The 22,500-nt window shown below is 42.8% G+C and overlaps 3 protein-coding genes across 3 annotated transcripts in view; 1 reads left to right on the top strand and 2 right to left on the bottom strand.

Annotated features, from left to right (window-relative positions):
* The window catches only part of shld2 (shieldin complex subunit 2), a 25,092-nt gene extending 16,887 nt beyond the window's left edge, over positions 1–8,205 (top strand). The window contains 3 exon segments of the mRNA XM_062429978.1: positions 6,703–6,946; positions 7,046–7,161; positions 7,710–8,205. Coding sequence (XP_062285962.1) covers positions 6,703–6,946; positions 7,046–7,161; positions 7,710–7,888 — 539 coding nt within the window. The 3' untranslated portion in view covers positions 7,889–8,205.
* A 1,837-nt stretch (positions 8,206–10,042) lies between these two features.
* On the bottom strand, positions 10,043–13,264 carry LOC133992129 (ribonuclease inhibitor-like). The gene is made up of 4 exons (XM_062430821.1): positions 13,175–13,264; positions 12,062–12,233; positions 11,238–11,420; positions 10,043–10,207 (listed from the first exon to the last, which is right to left on the bottom strand). Exons 1-3 carry the CDS (start codon positions 13,246–13,248, stop codon positions 11,385–11,387), a joined length of 282 nt encoding a protein of 93 aa, XP_062286805.1. The 5' UTR covers positions 13,249–13,264; the 3' UTR covers positions 10,043–10,207; positions 11,238–11,384.
* A 324-nt stretch (positions 13,265–13,588) lies between these two features.
* LOC133991580 (E3 ubiquitin-protein ligase TRIM17-like) lies at positions 13,589–17,002 on the bottom strand. The gene is made up of 4 exons (XM_062430036.1): positions 16,900–17,002; positions 15,034–15,281; positions 14,756–14,902; positions 13,589–13,617 (listed from the first exon to the last, which is right to left on the bottom strand). The coding sequence occupies exons 1-4, from the start codon at positions 16,968–16,970 to the stop codon at positions 13,589–13,591; spliced, it is 495 nt and encodes a 164-aa protein (XP_062286020.1). The 5' UTR covers positions 16,971–17,002.
* Between the last annotated feature and the right edge of the window lie 5,498 nt (positions 17,003–22,500).

Genomic DNA, 22,500 nt, shown 5'->3' with positions numbered 1-22,500 from the left:
TCTGTAGAGACTCACTGTCTACTACCATCTGTAGAGACTCACTGTCTACTACCATCTGTAGACTCACTGTCTACTACCATCTGTAGAGACTCACTGTCTACTACCATCTGTAGACTCACTGTCTACTACCATCTGTAGACTCACTGTCTACTACCATCTGTAGAGACTCACTGTCTACTACCATCTGTAGACTCACTGTCTACTACCACCTGTAGACTCACTGTCTACTACCATCTGTAGAGACTCACTGTCTACTACCATCTGTAGACTCACTGTCTACTACCATCTGTAGACTCACTGTCTACTACCATCTGTAGACTCACTGTCTACTACCATCTGTAGACTCACTGTCTACTACCATCTGTAGACTCACTGTCTACTACCATCTGTAGAGACTCACTGTCTACTACCATCTGTAGACTCACTGTCTACTACCATCTGTAGACTCACTGTCTACTACCACCTGTAGACTCACTGTCTACTACCATCTGTAGAGACTCACTGTCTACTACCATCTGTAGAGACTCACTGTCTACTACCATCTGTAGAGACTCACTGTCTACTACCATCTGTAGACTCACTGTCTACTACCATCTGTAGACTCACTGTCTACTACCATCTGTAGAGACTCACTGTCTACTACCATCTGTAGACTCACTGTCTACTACCATCTGTAGACTCACTGTCTACTACCATCTGTAGAGACTCACTGTCTACTACCATCTGTAGAGACTCACTGTCTACTACCATCTGTAGACTCACTGTCTACTACCATCTGTAGAGACTCACTGTCTACTACCATCTGTAGAGACTCACTGTCTACTACCATCTGTAGACTCACTGTCTACTACCATCTGTAGAGACTCACTGTCTACTACCATCTGTAGAGACTCACTGTCTACTACCATCTGTAGACTCACTGTCTACTACCATCTGTAGACTCACTGTCTACTACCATCTGTAGAGACTCACTGTCTACTACCATCTGTAGAGACTCACTGTCTACTACCATCTGTAGACTCACTGTCTACTACCATCTGTAGAGACTCACTGTCTACTACCATCTGTAGACTCACTGTCTACTACCATCTGTAGACTCACTGTCTACTACCATCTGTAGAGACTCACTGTCTACTACCATCTGTAGACTCACTGTCTACTACCACCTGTAGACTCACTGTCTACTACCATCTGTAGAGACTCACTGTCTACTACCATCTGTAGACTCACTGTCTACTACCATCTGTAGACTCACTGTCTACTACCATCTGTAGACTCACTGTCTACTACCATCTGTAGACTCACTGTCTACTACCATCTGTAGACTCACTGTCTACTACCATCTGTAGACTCACTGTCTACTACCACCTGTAGACTCACTGTCTACTACCATCTGTAGAGACTCACTGTCTACTACCATCTGTAGAGACTCACTGTCTACTACCATCTGTAGAGACTCACTGTCTACTACCATCTGTAGACTCACTGTCTACTACCATCTGTAGACTCACTGTCTACTACCATCTGTAGAGACTCACTGTCTACTACCATCTGTAGACTCACTGTCTACTACCATCTGTAGACTCACTGTCTACTACCATCTGTAGAGACTCACTGTCTACTACCATCTGTAGAGACTCACTGTCTACTACCATCTGTAGACTCACTGTCTACTACCATCTGTAGACTCACTGTCTACTACCATCTGTAGACTCACTGTCTACTACCATCTGTAGACTCACTGTCTACTACCATCTGTAGACTCACTGTCTACTACCATCTGTAGAGACTCACTGTCTACTACCATCTGTAGAGACTCACTGTCTACTACCATCTGTAGACTCACTGTCTACTACCATCTGTAGACTCACTGTCTACTACCATCTGTAGACTCACTGTCTACTACCATCTGTAGAGACTCACTGTCTACTACCATCTGTAGAGACTCACTGTCTACTACCATCTGTAGACTCACTGTCTACTACCATCTGTAGAGACTCACTGTCTACTACCATCTGTAGAGACTCACTGTCTACTACCATCTGTAGACTCACTGTCTACTACCATCTGTAGAGACTCACTGTCTACTACCATCTGTAGACTCACTGTCTACTACCACCTGTAGACTCACTGTCTACTACCATCTGTAGACTCACTGTCTACTACCACCTGTAGACTCACTGTCTACTACCATCTGTAGACTCACTGTCTACTACCATCTGTAGACTCACTGTCTACTACCATCTGTAGAGACTCACTGTCTACTACCATCTGTAGAGACTCACTGTCTACTACCATCTGTAGACTCACTGTCTACTACCACCTGTAGACTCACTGTCTACTACCATCTGTAGAGACTCACTGTCTACTACCATCTGTAGAGACTCACTGTCTACTACCATCTGTAGACTCACTGTCTACTACCATCTGTAGAGACTCACTGTCTACTACCATCTGTAGACTCACTGTCTACTACCATCTGTAGAGACTCACTGTCTACTACCATCTGTAGAGACTCACTGTCTACTACCATCTGTAGACTCACTGTCTACTACCATCTGTAGAGACTCACTGTCTACTACCACCTGTAGAGACTCACTGTCTACTACCATCTGTAGACTCACTGTCTACTACCATCTGTAGAGACTCACTGTCTACTACCATCTGTAGAGACTCACTGTCTACTACCATCTGTAGACTCACTGTCTACTACCATCTGTAGAGACTCACTGTCTACTACCATCTGTAGACTCACTGTCTACTACCATCTGTAGACTCACTGTCTACTACCATCTGTAGAGACTCACTGTCTACTACCATCTGTAGAGACTCACTGTCTACTACCACCTGTAGACTCACTGTCTACTACCATCTGTAGAGACTCACTGTCTACTACCATCTGTAGACTCACTGTCTACTACCATCTGTAGACTCACTGTCTACTACCATCTGTAGACTCACTGTCTACTACCATCTGTAGACTCACTGTCTACTACCATCTGTAGACTCACTGTCTACTACCATCTGTAGACTCACTGTCTACTACCACCTGTAGACTCACTGTCTACTACCATCTGTAGAGACTCACTGTCTACTACCATCTGTAGAGACTCACTGTCTACTACCATCTGTAGACTCACTGTCTACTACCATCTGTAGAGACTCACTGTCTACTACCATCTGTAGACTCACTGTCTACTACCATCTGTAGACTCACTGTCTACTACCATCTGTAGAGACTCACTGTCTACTACCATCTGTAGAGACTCACTGTCTACTACCATCTGTAGACTCACTGTCTACTACCATCTGTAGACTCACTGTCTACTACCATCTGTAGACTCACTGTCTACTACCATCTGTAGACTCACTGTCTACTACCATCTGTAGACTCACTGTCTACTACCATCTGTAGAGACTCACTGTCTACTACCATCTGTAGAGACTCACTGTCTACTACCATCTGTAGAGACTCACTGTCTACTACCATCTGTAGAGACTCACTGTCTACTACCATCTGTAGACTCACTGTCTACTACCATCTGTAGACTCACTGTCTACTACCACCTGTAGACTCACTGTCTACTACCATCTGTAGACTCACTGTCTACTACCACCTGTAGACTCACTGTCTACTACCATCTGTAGACTCACTGTCTACTACCATCTGTAGACTCACTGTCTACTACCATCTGTAGAGACTCACTGTCTACTACCATCTGTAGAGACTCACTGTCTACTACCATCTGTAGACTCACTGTCTACTACCATCTGTAGAGACTCACTGTCTACTACCATCTGTAGACTCACTGTCTACTACCATCTGTAGAGACTCACTGTCTACTACCATCTGTAGACTCACTGTCTACTACCATCTGTAGACTCACTGTCTACTACCATCTGTAGAGACTCACTGTCTACTACCATCTGTAGAGACTCACTGTCTACTACCATCTGTAGACTCACTGTCTACTACCATCTGTAGACTCACTGTCTACTACCATCTGTAGACTCACTGTCTACTACCATCTGTAGAGACTCACTGTCTACTACCATCTGTAGACTCACTGTCTACTACCATCTGTAGACTCACTGTCTACTACCATCTGTAGACTCACTGTCTACTACCATCTGTAGACTCACTGTCTACTACCATCTGTAGACTCACTGTCTACTACCATCTGTAGACTCACTGTCTACTACCATCTGTAGACTCACTGTCTACTACCATCTGTAGACTCACTGTCTACTACCATCTGTAGACTCACTGTCTACTACCATCTGTAGAGACTCACTGTCTACTACCATCTGTAGAGACTCACTGTCTACTACCATCTGTAGAGACTCACTGTCTACTACCATCTGTAGAGACTCACTGTCTACTACCATCTGTAGACTCACTGTCTACTACCATCTGTAGACTCACTGTCTACTACCATCTGTAGACTCACTGTCTACTACCATCTGTAGACTCACTGTCTACTACCATCTGTAGAGACTCACTGTCTACTACCATCTGTAGACTCACTGTCTACTACCACCTGTAGACTCACTGTCTACTACCATCTGTAGACTCACTGTCTACTACCATCTGTAGACTCACTGTCTACTACCATCTGTAGAGACTCACTGTCTACTACCATCTGTAGAGACTCACTGTCTACTACCATCTGTAGACTCACTGTCTACTACCATCTGTAGAGACTCACTGTCTACTACCATCTGTAGACTCACTGTCTACTACCATCTGTAGAGACTCACTGTCTACTACCATCTGTAGACTCACTGTCTACTACCATCTGTAGACTCACTGTCTACTACCATCTGTAGAGACTCACTGTCTACTACCATCTGTAGAGACTCACTGTCTACTACCATCTGTAGACTCACTGTCTACTACCATCTGTAGAGACTCACTGTCTACTACCATCTGTAGACTCACTGTCTACTACCATCTGTAGACTCACTGTCTACTACCATCTGTAGAGACTCACTGTCTACTACCACCTGTAGAGACTCACTGTCTACTACCATCTGTAGACTCACTGTCTACTACCATCTGTAGAGACTCACTGTCTACTACCATCTGTAGACTCACTGTCTACTACCATCTGTAGACTCACTGTCTACTACCATCTGTAGAGACTCACTGTCTACTACCATCTGTAGAGACTCACTGTCTACTACCATCTGTAGACTCACTGTCTACTACCATCTGTAGACTCACTGTCTACTACCATCTGTAGACTCACTGTCTACTACCATCTGTAGACTCACTGTCTACTACCATCTGTAGACTCACTGTCTACTACCATCTGTAGAGACTCACTGTCTACTACCATCTGTAGACTCACTGTCTACTACCATCTGTAGACTCACTGTCTACTACCATCTGTAGACTCACTGTCTACTACCATCTGTAGACTCACTGTCTACTACCATCTGTAGACTCACTGTCTACTACCATCTGTAGAGACTCACTGTCTACTACCATCTGTAGACTCACTGTCTACTACCATCTGTAGAGACTCACTGTCTACTACCATCTGTAGACTCACTGTCTACTACCATCTGTAGACTCACTGTCTACTACCATCTGTAGAGACTCACTGTCTACTACCATCTGTAGACTCACTGTCTACTACCATCTGTAGAGACTCACTGTCTACTACCACCTGTAGAGACTCACTGTCTACTACCATCTGTAGACTCACTGTCTACTACCATCTGTAGAGACTCACTGTCTACTACCATCTGTAGACTCACTGTCTACTACCATCTGTAGACTCACTGTCTACTACCATCTGTAGAGACTCACTGTCTACTACCATCTGTAGAGACTCACTGTCTACTACCATCTGTAGACTCACTGTCTACTACCATCTGTAGACTCACTGTCTACTACCATCTGTAGACTCACTGTCTACTACCATCTGTAGACTCACTGTCTACTACCATCTGTAGACTCACTGTCTACTACCATCTGTAGACTCACTGTCTACTACCATCTGTAGAGACTCACTGTCTACTACCATCTGTAGACTCACTGTCTACTACCATCTGTAGACTCACTGTCTACTACCATCTGTAGACTCACTGTCTACTACCATCTGTAGAGACTCACTGTCTACTACCATCTGTAGAGACTCACTGTCTACTACCATCTGTAGAGACTCACTGTCTACTACCATCTGTAGACTCACTGTCTACTACCATCTGTAGACTCACTGTCTACTACCATCTGTAGAGACTCACTGTCTACTACCATCTGTAGACTCACTGTCTACTACCACCTGTAGACTCACTGTCTACTACCATCTGTAGACTCACTGTCTACTACCATCTGTAGAGACTCACTGTCTACTACCATCTGTAGACTCACTGTCTACTACCATCTGTAGAGACACGATGACAGCAAAGCTAGTTTGATCCAGTACAATATCAATGATTGACGTAAATGACAGAAATTTCCTCAACAAACAGCAGCGTGTTGAGCAGGTGAGTTGTATCATGTGACCTGTCTGCTCTCCAGGTGAGTTGTATCATGTGACCTGTCTGCTCTCCAGGTGAGTTGTATCATGTGACCTGTCTGCTCTCCAGGTGAGTTGTATCATGTGACCTGTCTGCTCTCCAGGTGAGTTGTATCATGTGACCTGTCTGCTCTCCAGGTGAGTTGTATCATGTGACCTGTCTGCTCTCCAGGTGAGGTGGATCTCAGTGTCCAGGTCGTCTCCTTCCAGTTCCAGGACTCCCCTCCTTCCCAAAATGCACAGCGGCAGGTCTTGGACGGCTGCACGCCATTGGCCGACATCGTGGCGGCGCTGACTGATGACATCACGTACACGGGCTGCGGGCGCTGCGGCGGCGAGCTGGACACGGACGCTAACGGCATCTACTGCCCCTGTTACCCCTGCCTGCCCCACACCGCCGTACGCCGCTACTACAGGTGCTGTGACATCACCATCGTTAACCCAGCCGTCCAATCACAGGGCTGGATCTGTGCTGGTGGGCGGGGCTTCTGGTGATTGACTGCTGTGTGTTTCAGGCCAGCTGTGCTGACAGTGAGGGGGGGGGGCTGCAGCCAGGTGTGTGTTCAGGTTCCTCCGGTTCCTCTGCAGAACATCCTCAACGTTCCACCTGATCAGCTCCACCGCAGCTCAGGTACGTCATCAATAACTGATAATCACTGATCGATAACTGATGATAACTGATCGATAACTGATGATAACTGATCGATAACTGATGTTCACTGATCAATAACTGATGATAACTGATCAATAACTGATCACTGATCAATAACTGATCACTGATCGATAACTGATGATAACTGATCAATAACTGATCACTGATCAATAACTGATCACTGATCGATAACTGATAATAACTGATCGATAACTGATGATCACTGATAAGTGATAGTAATTATAGTATTGATCGAATCTTATTGATCGTATCCTATTGATCGGATCGTATTGATCGTATTGATCGTATCGTATTGATACATCATATCGTATCGTATTGATCTATCGTATTGATCGTATTGATCCTATCGTATTGATCGTATCCTATTGATTGTATCATATTGATCGTATCGTATTGATACATCATATCGTATCGTATTGATCGTATGTTATTGATAGTATCGTATTGATCGTATCATATTGATCGTATTTTATTGATCGTATCATATTGATCTCTCCCCCCCTCAGCTCCAGGCTCTCAGGTGAAGCTCCTCCAGGTGGCAGCAGAGAGGATCCGGATCCTCTTCCTCCCCACAGAAACCGTCATCATCACGGTTCGGAGTCACTTCCTGTGCGATGAAAACAGCGTCCCCATCACTCAGGACTTCACCCTGCTGGACCTTCAGTTCCCCCCCGACTCTCTGTAGACCAGAACCATCCAGACTCTGCTCTAATGTAGAGAACAAGATGGACAGGATGTGACTGGATCACATGACCTCACCTACAAGTTTACATTATATAGTTACTGTTAAAGCCACCTGATTGGCTGAGCAGTGTTTACTTACAGCTTCATGTAAATAACTTGTTAAATATCATTATGAGATATAAACTGTTTATTTTAACATCATGTTTCTGCAAATAAAAGCTGGAAACCTTTAATATTTACACACTGAGACTCTGAAATATCATCTGGAGCCTTTAAAAGTGATCAATCACATCTTTAAATCAGTCCTAAAACAAACAGCGAACCAGTGATGATAGAAATGGAGTAATGTTGTCATGGAGACGGTCTGAAAACACTAAACACACATATAGAATAAAACAGTAAACACTGCTGGGTTGAAGATTAAAAGGTATTATTGTTGAATAAGGAGACAGAACACAGACATCAGCTGGTCTTAATGAGCAAACAACAACCCTCATCTATTCTAGAAGGAACAAAGAGATGATCTGTGATTGGTCAAACATATCAGCTCATATGATTACAGCCAAATAACCACAAGACATCTGTATACATGTGTATGTTACACAAGACACAGGAAGGAGCTCAGCTCATATATGACTCTGGACATCTCACCATGTTCATCCCTAAACCCAGAGCATGAGCCAGAATGAGTAGAGAGCAGTGAGCCTCTAAACAATAAAACTACATTCCTCTCTAACACAAGGAAAAAACAATGACCTGATTTCCACAATAATGTATTAAAATGATAAATCAACCATTTGATCTTTCATTACTTTTAACCCCCCCCCTTTTTAAAATAACCAGCATGAAAAGGTTACTAGCTCTTATGATGCATGCTGGGATGGATCCCATCTTGTTCTAACATTAAACACACCTGGGAGGAGTTGGGGTGTTATTTACCATAACAGCTGACGCTTTGTTAACAGGCTCACATTTCCTCCAGAATATTTTCACTGTCACTTATTTCAACTTGTTCATTTTCCTCCTGACAACTGATAAACAACCTTCTGATGTTTCATTACTTTAACAATATGATCTCTGTTCCTGGTTTGAGTTAAAGAGTGACAGCAGCAGTGTTCTGTGTTAGTTTTATAGAGATTATTTTAATATGTTTTAACCCTCCTGTTGTCCTCAAGTCAAGGAAGGAAGGGAGGAAGAAGGAAGGAAGGAAAAGAGGGAGGAAGAAGGAAGGGAGGAGGAAGGGGAGGAAAAGAGGGAGGAAGAAGGAAGGAAGGAAAAGAGGGAGGAAGAAGGAAGGGAGGAGGAAGGGAAGAAAGAAGGAAAAGAGGGAGGAAGAAGGAAGGAAAGGAGGGAGGAGGAAGGAAGGAAAGAGGGAGGAAGAAGGAAGGGAGGAGGAAAGGAGGAAGGGAAGAAAGAAGGAAAAGAGGGAGGAAGGCAGAAGGAAGGAAAGGAGAAAGGAAGGGAAGGAAGGGAGGGAGGAGGAAGAAGGGAAGAAAGGAGGGAGGAAGAAGGAAGGAGTGAGGGAGGGAGAAAGGAAAAGAGGAAGGAAGGAAAGAAGGAAAGGAGGGAAGAAAGGGGGATGGAGGAAGGACAGAAGGGAGGAAAGAAGGAACAGTCAAAACAGACGGTGTCAATTCGACCCGGGAGGACGACAGGAAGGTTAATGCTGAACACAGGACTGGACCAGCTGCTGATATGATCATCAAAACTTAGACTGGAATCAAGTTTTTCAGCACAGGCTTGATGTTGTTATCAACAGAAGCAGGATATGATTTGACCTGCATGTTCCATCACCTTGGTAAGTTACCTGCCTGGTTACCTGCCTATACACATAATATACCAAATGACCACTGTTTAATATTTCCAGCTGAGACTGTGAGAAAACTACAACAATTCATCATTATTTCTACTCTGCTGCTCTGACTGTGGTAAAACAGCGACGTCTCACTCTCTCCCAGCAGTAATCCTTCTCCTGCTGAAAGTCACAGTCAATTCTCTTCTGCTTCATTCATTAGTTTTAGTCCTCGTTAACTCTCAGTGTGATTCTGAGACGCTTGATAAATATGAGCCCAGGCTCACAGTCTGACTTATAACACCTGTTTTTATCTTTATTTACATCAAACAGCTCATGTAGAACAAATGTGTAAAGTGCTGACTTCAGCTAAATCCAGAGATAACTGTTCAGTTTGTAGTCAGTTAAGAGACTTAAGTGAAGACGACAAAATCCAGATCCAGACTCCAGATGGATCATCAGGATCCAGCTGATCCTCTCTCAACACTCCTGGATGTTCACTCTCACTCTGACAGAGATCACTTCCATCTGATGAGAGAAGAAGAAAGAACAGAGGAGATAAATGAGTGTTTAGTGAGACTCACTTCATCAGCTGTCAGTCAGTGATGCAGCACATCCAGTATAAAGAGCAGCAGGGACTTCAGTCCTGTTCAGACCAGAAGTGGAATAGCTGTGCAGCGTAGCTTGCTTCCTTTCAGCTCTCATGTTAACGTGTTGGAGTGAACACACTGAGTTCCAAGCTCACACACCTGCACACACTTTTACTATCAAGTGTGTTTCCTCTGCAGATTTCACTCAAGTACACAGAGGAAATAAAGTGCTGAGAGTCATGAACACATCATTACTGCAGAAACAGAGACATTCACTCATCAGTTTACTGATGGATTTACTGCTGATACATGTCAACTCTTATCAAAGTTTAAAGCTACAGAGTCTCTGTGGGATTTGAAGATGTTTCCTGCTGTTAAATCATCACATGACAATCAGTCAGAGCTCTCAGCTAAACAGCTGCTGTGATTCCTGGACTTCAGCAGAGGTTCTGGTCTGTATAAAGACCACATGGTTACTAAACGTAATGATGCTTGTGTGAAATCAGAGCCAGTGATTTGCAGGCTGCAGTCAGACTGATCTTAGAGCTCTGACAAAGATGAACTGATCAATAGTTTAGTGTTGAAATGAGAGAACAAACACTTTGAGATCAGATTTGATGGTGTGACAGTTTGATGATGAGGACCACTGTCTCTATACATCTTGTAAGGCTGTCAGCTGTAATCCAGCTTTATTTCCTGCAGACATCAACACAACAACAACAGTCGTCTTCACATCAACTCAAACACATGATCGCAACAAGCTTCTGGTTCATCTGATTGGCTGACTGTTCTCTCTCTCTCTGTCTTTCTGTCCAATCCTGAAGCCTGTCACCATTCTCCTCCCACAGCTTCACTGAGGAAAGCAGCACTGAGAAGGTTGGAGGTTCACCAGGAAATACTGGATCTTTGCTTTGATACTGACTGTGTTTAATACTAAACTGCTGAAACCAGCACAGACTGACTCCAACTCTCTACTGACCTCAGTCTCCAGTCTGCAGTCTGGACTCTGCTGAAGATCAATCAGCTGCTTCATGTCTGAATCCTTCAGGTTGTTTCCTCTCAGATCCAGCTCTCTCAGATGGGAGGAGTTGGACTTCAGAGCTGAGGCCAGATAATCACAGCTGATCTTTGACAAACTGCAGTCCCATAATCTGAATAAAGAATAAATGAAGTCAGTTTAGAAAACAAAGTTCATGTTTGAAATTTATTAAATGTTTCATAATCTGTTCAGAGCTGAAGAAGATTTAAATGTAGAAGTTTAGAAAGTGTGTGTGTGTGTGTGTGTGTACGTGTGTGTGTGTGTGTGTGTGTATGCGTGTGTGTGTGCGTGTGCGTGTGTGTGTGTGTGTGTGTACGTGTGTGTGTGTGTGTGTGTGTGTGTGTGTATGTGTGTGTGTGTAATAAGTCCAGTTGAAGCTAATATGAGGCTTTGACAGTCTGGTAGACTCACACTTGATTTGTGTGACTCAAAGTTTCAGAATATTTAGAACTAAATTCCCTCTTTGAGTTTAGATCCCTCCACTGCAGCTCAGCAAGGAAACACTGAAGAAACACAAACATACTTACTTGATATGTGGAACTCAGACTGCTGAAGCCTCATATTAGTTTAAACTCTGGAAGTCATTTTTACTCACAACAAGACTGGATTTTAAATTCCTGAAAACATTTACATTCTACACATTTGTGTTCAGCAAATCCTGAAAATTATGAACCAAACATTTGAAACTTCACTGAAGAATTTGAATTTAATAAATAGAAATAAATCTACCAAAGCTACAGTCAGTGAACTCACATCAGTCTTCAGTCTACAGTTTGGACTCTCCAGTCCAGCAGACAGACGCTTCACTGATGAATCAGACAGTTTGTTCTTACTCAGGTCCAGATGTGTCAGATGGGAGGAGTTGGACTTCAGAGCTGAGGCCAAAACTTCAAAGTGAGTCGCTGAGAGTCCACAGTCCCAAAGTCTGTAATGACACATATATTACAACATATGTTATCATGAAAGAGGACACTTTATATTTCCTTCATGCATTTGATGATCAAACAGTTTAACATTCACTATTTTGATGAACATTTGATCTTCACATCAGTGGTTCAGATCATCTTTGTTTTCTGAGGCATTTTATTCCTTTAATGGACAGTTGAGAGATAAACAGGAAACAAGAGGAGAGAGAGACAGAGAATGACATGCAACAAAGGTCCACCACCAGAATCAAAGCACAGACCAGTAAGCTACCAGAACACTCCCAGTTCAGCTGATGCTGTCTCACTGTGCTTGAATGAAACAATCATTCTCATCACTCTCTCTCATACCTGCAGACTTTTCATCTTTGTTTAGCTTTAATCTTGCAGATGAAGGAGAGAAAATGGAGTTACATTGAGGCTTCATAATGTGCACAGTGTGTCTGTGTGATCTGATCCCATGTCTGTCTCCACAAAGTTAACATGAGGACATCTTGATTAGAAAACCACTTTTTTTTAAAAATGTTTTTCATTTTTAAATAGGACGAGTTGCAGTAACCCTAACCCAGTAAGTGTTTTCCTTCACGTCCGTTTTTCGACTGTGTTACTGTTAGCATCTCTGCTCTACTCCTGTGGATATTTATCCATTGTACACTTAAGCATACGCTAGTTTGGTTTAAAGCACTTTTTGCTTTTCCAATCTTTTAGCGACCTCCCGCTAATTTAACATCTGATGCAATTTTTGCTCTCCTGTTAGCTCCACAGCTAGTGTTGGTTAGCAGTTAGCTGTGGCTTCCCTCTCTCTCTCGCCACTAGGAACGTTTTTGATAACTTTTCAACTTCAAAGATGTTTCAGAGTAATAATAATTTTATATTATTTATATTTGAAGAACTAAACTACTAATCTACACTGATTTATTATGTTAATCACATCTGGACTTACCGAGCCTTTCTGCAGTTCCTCACAGCTGGGATCAGTCTCCGTCGTCCCTCCACTGATGTTTTGTACTCATTCATGTTAAACTCATCCAGAACCTCCTCTGACATCTGCAGCATGTAGGACAGAGCTGAGCAGTGGATCTCAGAGAGTTTCTTCCATGATCTGTTCTCTGACTTCAGGAACTCTTGGATCTCCTGATGTACTGAGCGGTCGTTCATCTCCATCAGACAGTGGAAGATGTTGATGCTTCTGTCAGGAGAGATATCATCACTGCTCATCTCCTTCAGGTTGTTGATGACTCTCTGGATGGTTTCTGGACTGTTGTCTGTCTGACCCAGTAGGCCTCCTAAGAGACTCTGGTTGGACTCCAGAGAGAGGCCATGAAGGAAGCGGACAAACAGCTCCAGGTGGCCGTTTTTACTTCTGAGAGATTTCTCCATGGCTCCCTTCAGGAAGTCATCCAGAGATGAGTAACTGTTTTTTCCACAGGAAGTCCTTCAGTACCTCTGTCTCCCTGCTGGTGTAACAGTGGTACATGTAGACTGCAGCCAGAAACTCCTGAACGCTCAGATGAACAAAGCTGTAGACTGTTTTCTGTGACATCAAGACCACACTGCTCCAGGTCTTCTTGGTAGAACATGATGTTTCCTTTCTGCAGTTGTTCAAACGCCAGCCTCCCCAGCTTCAAAAGAAGGTTCCTGTCAGCCTCCGTCAGCTCCTGTGGACTCGTCTCATGTCCCTCATCATACTTGTTCTTCTTCCTCTTTGTCTGAACCAGCAGGAAGTGTGAGTACATGTCAGTCAGGGTCTTGGGCAGCTCTCCTCTCTGGTCTGTAGTCAACATGTGGTCCAGAACTGTAGCAGTGATCCAGCAGAAGACTGGGATGTAACACATGATGTGGAGGCTCCTGGATGTCTTGATGTGTGAGATGATTGTGCTGGACTGCTCTTCATCACTGAATCTCCTCCTGAAGTACTCCTCCTTCTGGGGGTCAGTGAAGCCTCGTACTTCTGTTACCCTGTCCACACATGAAGGAGGGATCTGATTGGCTGCTGCAGGTCGGGAAGTTATCCAGACGAGAGCCGAGGGAAGCAGCTTCCTCTTGATGAGGTTTGTCAACAGCACGCTGACTGATGACTTCTGTGTGACATCAAACACGACCTCACTGGTGTTGAAATCCAGTGAAAGTCTGCTTTCATCCAGGCCGTCAAAGATGAACAGAACTTTACAGACAGCGAGCTTCTCTGCTGTGAGCTTCTGTAATGTTGGATAGAAAACATGGATCAGCATGAGCAGACTGTACTGCTCATCTTTGATCAAGTTCAGCGACCTGAACGAGAACAGAATCAGCAGACTGATATCTTGGTTGTTGGAGCGCTGTGCCCAGTCCAGAGTGAACTTCAGCACTGAGAAGGTTTTTCCAACGCCAGCGACGCCGTTCATCAGAACCACTCTGATGTGTATCTGTTGGTCAGGTAAGACTTTAAAGATGTCCTGACACTTGATTGGAGCGTCATGGAGGGTCTTCATCTTGGAAGCTGTTTCAAGCTGCCTCACCTCATGTTGGGTATTAACCTCTTCACTCTGTCCCTCTGTGATGTGGACCTCAGTGAAGATGCCGATGAGGAAGGTTTTAGTTCCTGCTTCATCAGTTCCTTGAGTCACACATTCACATGTGCTGCTCAGACTGATCTGATGTTCATCTAAAACCTCCTGCAGACCACTTTCTGCTGAAAGAGAAGAACAAAGGTAGAATGAAACTGAAATCAGTGTGACTGTTAATGTTCAGTAGGATAGAGGAGGTAGATTCCTGTCCTGTTTTCAGAGATGATGACATCAGCAGACAGATCTTCAGTCTTACTTTGTACAGTGCTGGTCTGACTGTCTGTCTGCAGTCCAGGTCTGGTTCTGGATCTTTTTCCACACTGGGGACAGGAGGAGTCTCCTGATGAAGCAGACTGGTCCCAGTATGAGATGATGCACTGTCTGCAGAACCAGTGTCCACAGCTGGTAGAGACTGGATCCTTCAGGACGTCCTGACACAAAGAACAGCAGGACAGCTGCTCCTCCACAGAAACAGCCCTCCTCTTCCTCTTCCTCTTCCTCTTCCTCTCTCTGTGGACATGAACACATTCTTTATGTCACATGACATTAGTGGAGGCCAACCGACAGCTCACAAGCTGCATGCAGCTCTTTCCCACATAAACAGTCCAGACTGTCAGTATTTACACACTTACAGTTTCTGTTCTTCAGTCTCTGAGATTCAACACATTCAGTTTGAAATTAAATAATATAAAGTAAGATTACAAGAGTTCAACAGTAATTAGACAGAGACAACAATGTGCCAACAAAGACAGAGAAGAATAAGAAGACTGCAAGCTAGTAAACATGGATGTAAACAATGCAAGTTAAACAGCACACGTTCACAACCCCTGTCAGAACCTTGTTTAGTTCTGGGCTGACCTGCCTTGATGCTAGCGGTTCCCTTTGAACGACAAGGTGCGTCCACTGCATATCTGGCACAAACCCTCTTGATTAGTGACTGCTCTGCTATTGTGTGTGTTGCACTGAGCAATTAATTCTGTATGAAACCTGATGCAGCTTTTACCATGCTCATGCTCAGTCTCTATGGTAACGATGTGTCTTCATCTGCTCTGCTGTTATATGGGAAGCCACAGGGCTCAATCCTGGGTCTACTGGTCCACTTGGCCCATATGTCAAAACTAATGCTGGGAATCTTGGCGTCATGAATCTGATCCTAAATAGAAAAATCAGACCATTATTATCGTCCTCTGACTCAGAACGTATCATTCATTCCTTCATTTGTTCCCATCTTTACTTCTACAATGTCCTTTCCACCTGCCTTAAAGCTCCCTGGTTCATCTTCAGCTCATATAAAATGCAGCAGCTGGGCTGATAACTAGGACTGGCCTTAGATCTCACATCACTCCTTTTTTAACCTCACTGCATTGGCTGCCAGTGAAGTTCAGGATCAGTTTTAACATTCTTTTAATCACTAATAAGGTCTACACAGTTTAGCTCCTACATTTACCATCAATAAGCTCTTACACCACCAAGCGCTCACTGAGCTCATCCAACCAGAACCTGTTGGTCATGCTGTGTGTTAAACTAACAACCAAAGACCACTGAGCTGTTTCTGCTCAGGGACCCAGACTTTGTAAACCCTCCATTAGATGAGCTGAGTCTGTTAACTGTTATAAAGAACATTTAAAACCCAGTTTGTTAGGAATCCTTTCTATAACATTCAACAACTTGAAGGGTGAGCTCTGCATGGTGACTGCTTGCTGTGTTCATATGTTTGTTATGTCTGAATGTATTTATAAATGTTTTACTTTATATTTATATTTTCTGTTTCTTTCTGTACAAATGTTGTAAAACACTTTGTAACCTGTGATAAAAAAGATTATTTGATTTAGATATTGAGATTATTGAGATTTATGACTTCATTACATGTTTGAGAACATAAAGTCTGACATGTGGTGTAAAATATCAAATGATAAAAAAAGAACAGCATCAAACACTCTTTCTACTAAATGAAAGATATAAAAAGAAATAATGCAGTCAATGCTCAAAGAACAAACATATTAGAGACTGAATATTTACAAACTCACAGAATTATAAAATAAATATTGTTGTAATGTAGATTATCAAATGATATTAAACTGAATCATCTTCAGGTCAGTTTACAGTAGAAACAGTCTCTTACTTTGTGTCTGAGGGTCCAGGTTCATTACTGAAGTCTGGAGGAAGAAAATCTTTAGACCGGTCACTCTTCATAGACACACAACTGGATATTACAGACTCTGCTCCGTCCTCCTCTTCCTCCTCTTCCTCCTCTTTCTTCATCTTCTGGAGTCTGAGAGGTAAACCAGTAACACTGGAGACACACACACATACACAGTATAATAAACCCAGTCCTGCCTCTCAACTTAGTAGCTTCTTATTAGTTTACATGACTTTAACTACAACCATGTGTGTTTTCTAGTCATCACAAAGAGAAACTTTGACTCTGGTTTAAATCCAACAAACAGACTTCAGATAAACATGTGTGTGCTTCTTAACTGTGACTTCTCTCTATTTAGAGGCAGCAGTGAGTCACGTTACATCACTGTGAGGAAAACAACATTTGAACTCCTCAAACTCATCATCAGATGATAATCATCATATTGATCAATAATGACAGTAATCATTATTTACAGTCCTGATATTAACACTCACCTGCCTCAGACTGTTTCCTCCTTCTGCTCTGATGACTGTAAATGGACTTTCACCTCTACTGCTCTTTGCTCTTTACAACCTTATTTATTACTTCTTTACTGTGTGTGAGACTCAGTTCAGTCTGTCAGGCACAGACCAGGTGGACTCAAATACAGGGACACAGGGATGAAGAGTTCTCAGTAGTCATTGAATCGATCCAAAAGTCAGAAACCGGGAAATCCAAAACACAGACAGAAGTACAGAATCACTCAGGCAGAACTCGGGGTCCAAACGGTAAAACTGGTCAATAAATTAAAGACAAGAGCGTTGGAACTCTGACAGGAAACTGACAAGAGGATCTGGCCCAGAAGGGAAGGAGCACCACATATAAACCCTGGAGACTAACGAGGTACAGGTGGAACACATCAGGGGAAGGGAGGCAAACAGGAAGCTAGACAAGACAAGGGAAAACACACCAAAATAAAACAGGAAGTAGACAAGACCAAAACCAAACCTACACAATACACCACAACACAACCGGCCCTCACACAGTCTGCATGTTCAACACGTCGTTATCATTTTAAATATTACTGAAAAGATTCAGATTTTAATCATATTAACTTTTTTAAAGATGTTTGAACTGTTTCAGTATTTATTAAATATATCAAACAGTATATTCAGTTGAGTGTGTATTATCTATATCACCTAGTTAGGGTTATAAAATACTCTTTCTGGGCTCGCAGGTGGTCGAGTGGTTAGAGAGCATGTACGCAGCCGACCCTTTGGGAGGTCCTTTGCTGCATGTCACCCCCCCCCCCCCCCCTCTTCTGTATCTCCTGTCTGTCTACTGATGAATAAAGACATGTATGCCAGAAAAAATAAAATACAATTCTCTTTCGGACACAGGCAAATGATTTATGGTGTTAACTCATCTGATTGTGTTCATTGTGATGCATGCTGCAGTGTGTGTGTGTGTGTGTGTGTGTGTGTGTGTGTGTGTGTGTGTGTGTGTGTGTGTGTGTGTGTGTGTGTGTGTGTGAATGCTCGGTACAGTGTGTGTGTATGCATGGTGCAGTGTGTGTGTATGCATGGTGCAGTGTGTGTGTGTGTGTGTGGGTGTGTGTGTGAATGCATGGTGCAGTGTGTGTGTATGCATGGTGCAGTGTGTGTGTATGCATGGTGCAGTGTGTGTGGATGCATGGTGCAGTGTGTGTGTGTGTGTGTGGGCATGGTGCAGTGTGTGTGTGTGTGTGTGTGTGTGTGTGTGTGTGTGTGTGTGAATGCATGGTGCAGTGTGTGTGTGGATGCGTGCTGCAGTGTGTGTGGATGCATGGTGCAGTGTGTGTGTGTGTGTGTGGGTGTGTGTGTGAATGCATGGTGCAGTGTGTGTGTGTGTGTGTGTGTGTGTGTGTGTGGATGCATGGTGCAGTGTGTGTGTGGATGCGTGCTGCAGTGTGTGTGTGATGCATGGTGCAGTGTGTGTGGATGCATGGTGCAGTGTGTGTGGATGCATGGTGCAGTGTGTGTGGATGCATGGTGCAGTGTGTGTGGATGCGTGCTGCAGTGTGTGTGAATGCATGGTGCAGTGTGTGTGTGGATGCATGGTGCAGTGTGTGTGGATGCATGGTGCAGTGTGTGTGGATGCATGGTGCAGTGTGTGTGGATGCATGGTGCAGTGGTGTGTGGATGCATGGTGCAGTATGGATGCATGGTGCAGTGTGTGTGGATGCATGGTGCAGTGTGTGTGGATGCATGGTGTAGTGTGTGTGTGTGGATGCGTGCTGCAGTGTGTGTGGATGCATGGTGTAGTGTGTGTTGTGTGGCAGCCAGGGGGCGCAGGAGTAGAGAATAGACTCTAGAAATAGAAATAAAATACACATAAACATGTTTGTTGACTGGTAGAGCAACATCACAGTACATTATATTAGTTTACTGGATAATATGTGTTCATGAATTCACTCTGTGACTCAATGAACGTTCTCTAGCAGAAAATGTAAACGTCTACTTCCTGAGTTTGTACATGTTTGATTATTTCCTGTTTTATTTTGTAATGTTGATTTCCTGCCCCGCCCTGATTATTGTCACCTGTGTTGAATTGTCCCTCCTTCCTTTGTGTATCTAGTGTGTGTTCCCCTTCGTCTCTGCCAGTTCATTCTGTGTCCCATCTGCACATGCTCAGTAGCATTTCACACTTTACATTGTGATGATGTCACAGGTTTATAAATGTATTTTCTGGACTTGAGGAAAGTTTAACAAATATAAAACCTCCATGGATCAAAGGTTCCTGACATAAAGAGTCAGAAGTGATCCTGTCAGCAGTTTAACAGACGTCTCTTTTATTACGCAGCTCTATGAGGAAAATGCTGTTTAGCTGCAATACTGCCAGTGACCACTGGGAGGAGGGGGGCGCTCTACCAGCTCTTATTATACATCTATGTTCAATATAAAACTTCCTGATGCGTCTCTCATGAGATTCACATTCAAACTGCTTTTAAAGTGACGACAGTTTGTGTGTGTATATTTATTTATTTATATATATACACTATAATATCTGTGTATATAAGATGATGATGATGATGATGATGATGATGATGATGATGATGATGATGATGAAGAGGTGTTACCATCTGGATTGTTCTCAGCTGTTTGAGTGTAGAACTGAAGCTGATATTTGTGGTTGTTTTCCCGTCATGTGACTCTTTCACACGTTAGTCAGTTATTACATTTAATGTATTAATGAGTTTATTTAGCAGAGATTCATAAACATATATTAACATTTCTTATTGTTTCATCAGCTGGTACCAACCATGTTACTGCATTCATTTATATATCTGTATTATCTACAGGAACAGATCATCAACATGTCATTACTGCACACAGGAAGTTATAATAATATAATATTTATTCCATCAGTGATAATCAGACTCATGTCAACTTCTAACAACTTTAATTATTATTTCAACATCTTTTAAAATGATAAAAATAAAATAAATGTGATTATTAATGTTTCTGTAATTCCTGTCGCTGCCCAGCAGGGGGAGACAAAGATCAACACGGAAGATTCAACAATGTTTATTTCAAATCAGATTCAAAGGTCAGAAAACTAAAGGTCACTAAAGGTCACTAAAGGTTACTAAAGGTCACTAAGGGTCACTGAAGGCGATGAAGACGAGGATCAGCTGCTCCTCTCGATGAAGACGAGGATCAGCTGCTCCTCTCGATGAAGACGAGGATCAGCTGCTCTCTGAAACTCGATGAAGAAGTTTCTACTTAAATAATCCTCCGATAACGTTCTTCACGTCCAGACCTGAAAACACAGAAACACTGAGAGTCTGCAGCCAAGCTACATGCTACATGCTACATGCTACATGCTACATGCTACATGCTACATGCTACATGCTACATGCTACAAGTTACATGCTACACGCTACAAGCTACATGCTACAAAGCTAACATAACGAAGAGGAAAGAGAGGAACATTGAACATCAACACTGAGTCTAGTCCCAATGGAAAGTTTCCAGTGTTGAATATTTCCAGCTTGACTTCTAATGAAAGTCTGATCAGGACTCTGACTGATGGTTAAAGTCTCGTATGAATGTTTTTACTCTTTAAGCTAAATGAAAGAGTTCAGATCTGCTCTGAGTGTAAAGTTCAGCAGGAAGGTTTGATGCTTTATAAAGATGTGCTCCTCCTGTCAGCTGTTTAGAGACTCACCTCCTCCTCCTTCTTCCTCCTTCTTGTTTCCTCTCCCACCAGAGACAGAGCGTCTCCCACATCGAACCCTCCCTTGTTCTCCCTCCTTCTTCTCTCCCTCCTTCTCTCCCTCCTGCTTTTCTTTTCCTCCCATCACGTTCTTGATCGTGTCTTCCACCAGATCACCTGCAACAAACAGCTGCTGAGTGACAGGAATCCATGAAGATGACTAAGTGTTATTTTAATAAACTCCTGGTGTACTTACAAACTTTCCAATGCATCGATTTATGAGTAAAGACTCTATTTATACTACTGTAGAAGTTTGATAACCACCCAGACATTATTACTGGAGTCATTAGATAGTAGTATTAGATACTCTGGTGGGTCATAGCGCCTGTACTAAACCATGCAGCTGATGGCTCTAACTCCGCCTGTTTGCAACCAAATGAAAACAAAGGGCTGAGGCTGTGATTAGACCTCATGGTGCAAATGATGCTAGGTCGAAGTTACACCGAAACATCGCTTTAAGCATTAATACCAACGTAAACAACACTGATGAATCTGCAGCATTATTATAGTTTATATTGTAGATTATTTTTTATTATCTGGTCGACTTTATATGCAACCAGTATCTGACTATTATGAAAATGACTTTGTTGTTGTTGTTGTTGTTGTTGTCGTTGTCATTATTATTATTATTATTATTATTATTATTATTTTTATCATTTCTCAGACATGAAGTGACAGTAATGACCTGATGTCTGTTCTCAGGTTCTTAGAGGAGCGTTTGATTTGCTCTCCCTGCAGCAGCGGACGGGTGGGGTTGGATTTGCTCTCCCTGCAGCAGCGGACGGTGTGGGGTTAACGGCTATATTGTAATTAAAGTGAATCATTTGATGTGAAGCTGCTCTGCAAACAGCCTGAAGTCAATTATTCATAAAGAAAAGTTAAAGCATGTTTTTTGTTCTTGTTGTTTGTGTAAAAAGCTGCAAACACAACGATGTGCAGATATGAAGGATATTTATAGTTGAATCACTTTAATTATAATGTGTTTATATTTCTACCTCGGAACCTGAACTCCAAGCAGCAGTTTACTTTCTCATCTAAAATAAAACATTTCCACTAATGATTTAATAAATGTTATGAGTTGTATCTCTGCCAGGATACGTTGCCCTTATAAGGTATAAAGTAGTCATAATGGAAAAAACAAGTGTTTTATCTGATAGTTAATATCACACATACTAGTTATTAAACTGATTTGATCATTTCTATCTAAGTATAAACGAGCAGAAGCAGTTTCAGCAGTTAAAGACCAAACAGAACCAGCAGCTGACTGGTTCAACACATCCATACCAACCTGAACTACTGATGGAGAGCAGCACATTATTATGATGAACTAGTATTTATTAAAGACAT

The sequence above is a fragment of the Scomber scombrus genome, chromosome 12 (genome assembly GCF_963691925.1).
Source record: "Scomber scombrus chromosome 12, fScoSco1.1, whole genome shotgun sequence".
Lineage (NCBI taxonomy): Eukaryota > Metazoa > Chordata > Actinopteri > Scombriformes > Scombridae > Scomber > Scomber scombrus.
Note: the sequence above shows the minus strand (reverse complement) of the source record. Positions and strands in the feature narration are given on the sequence as shown.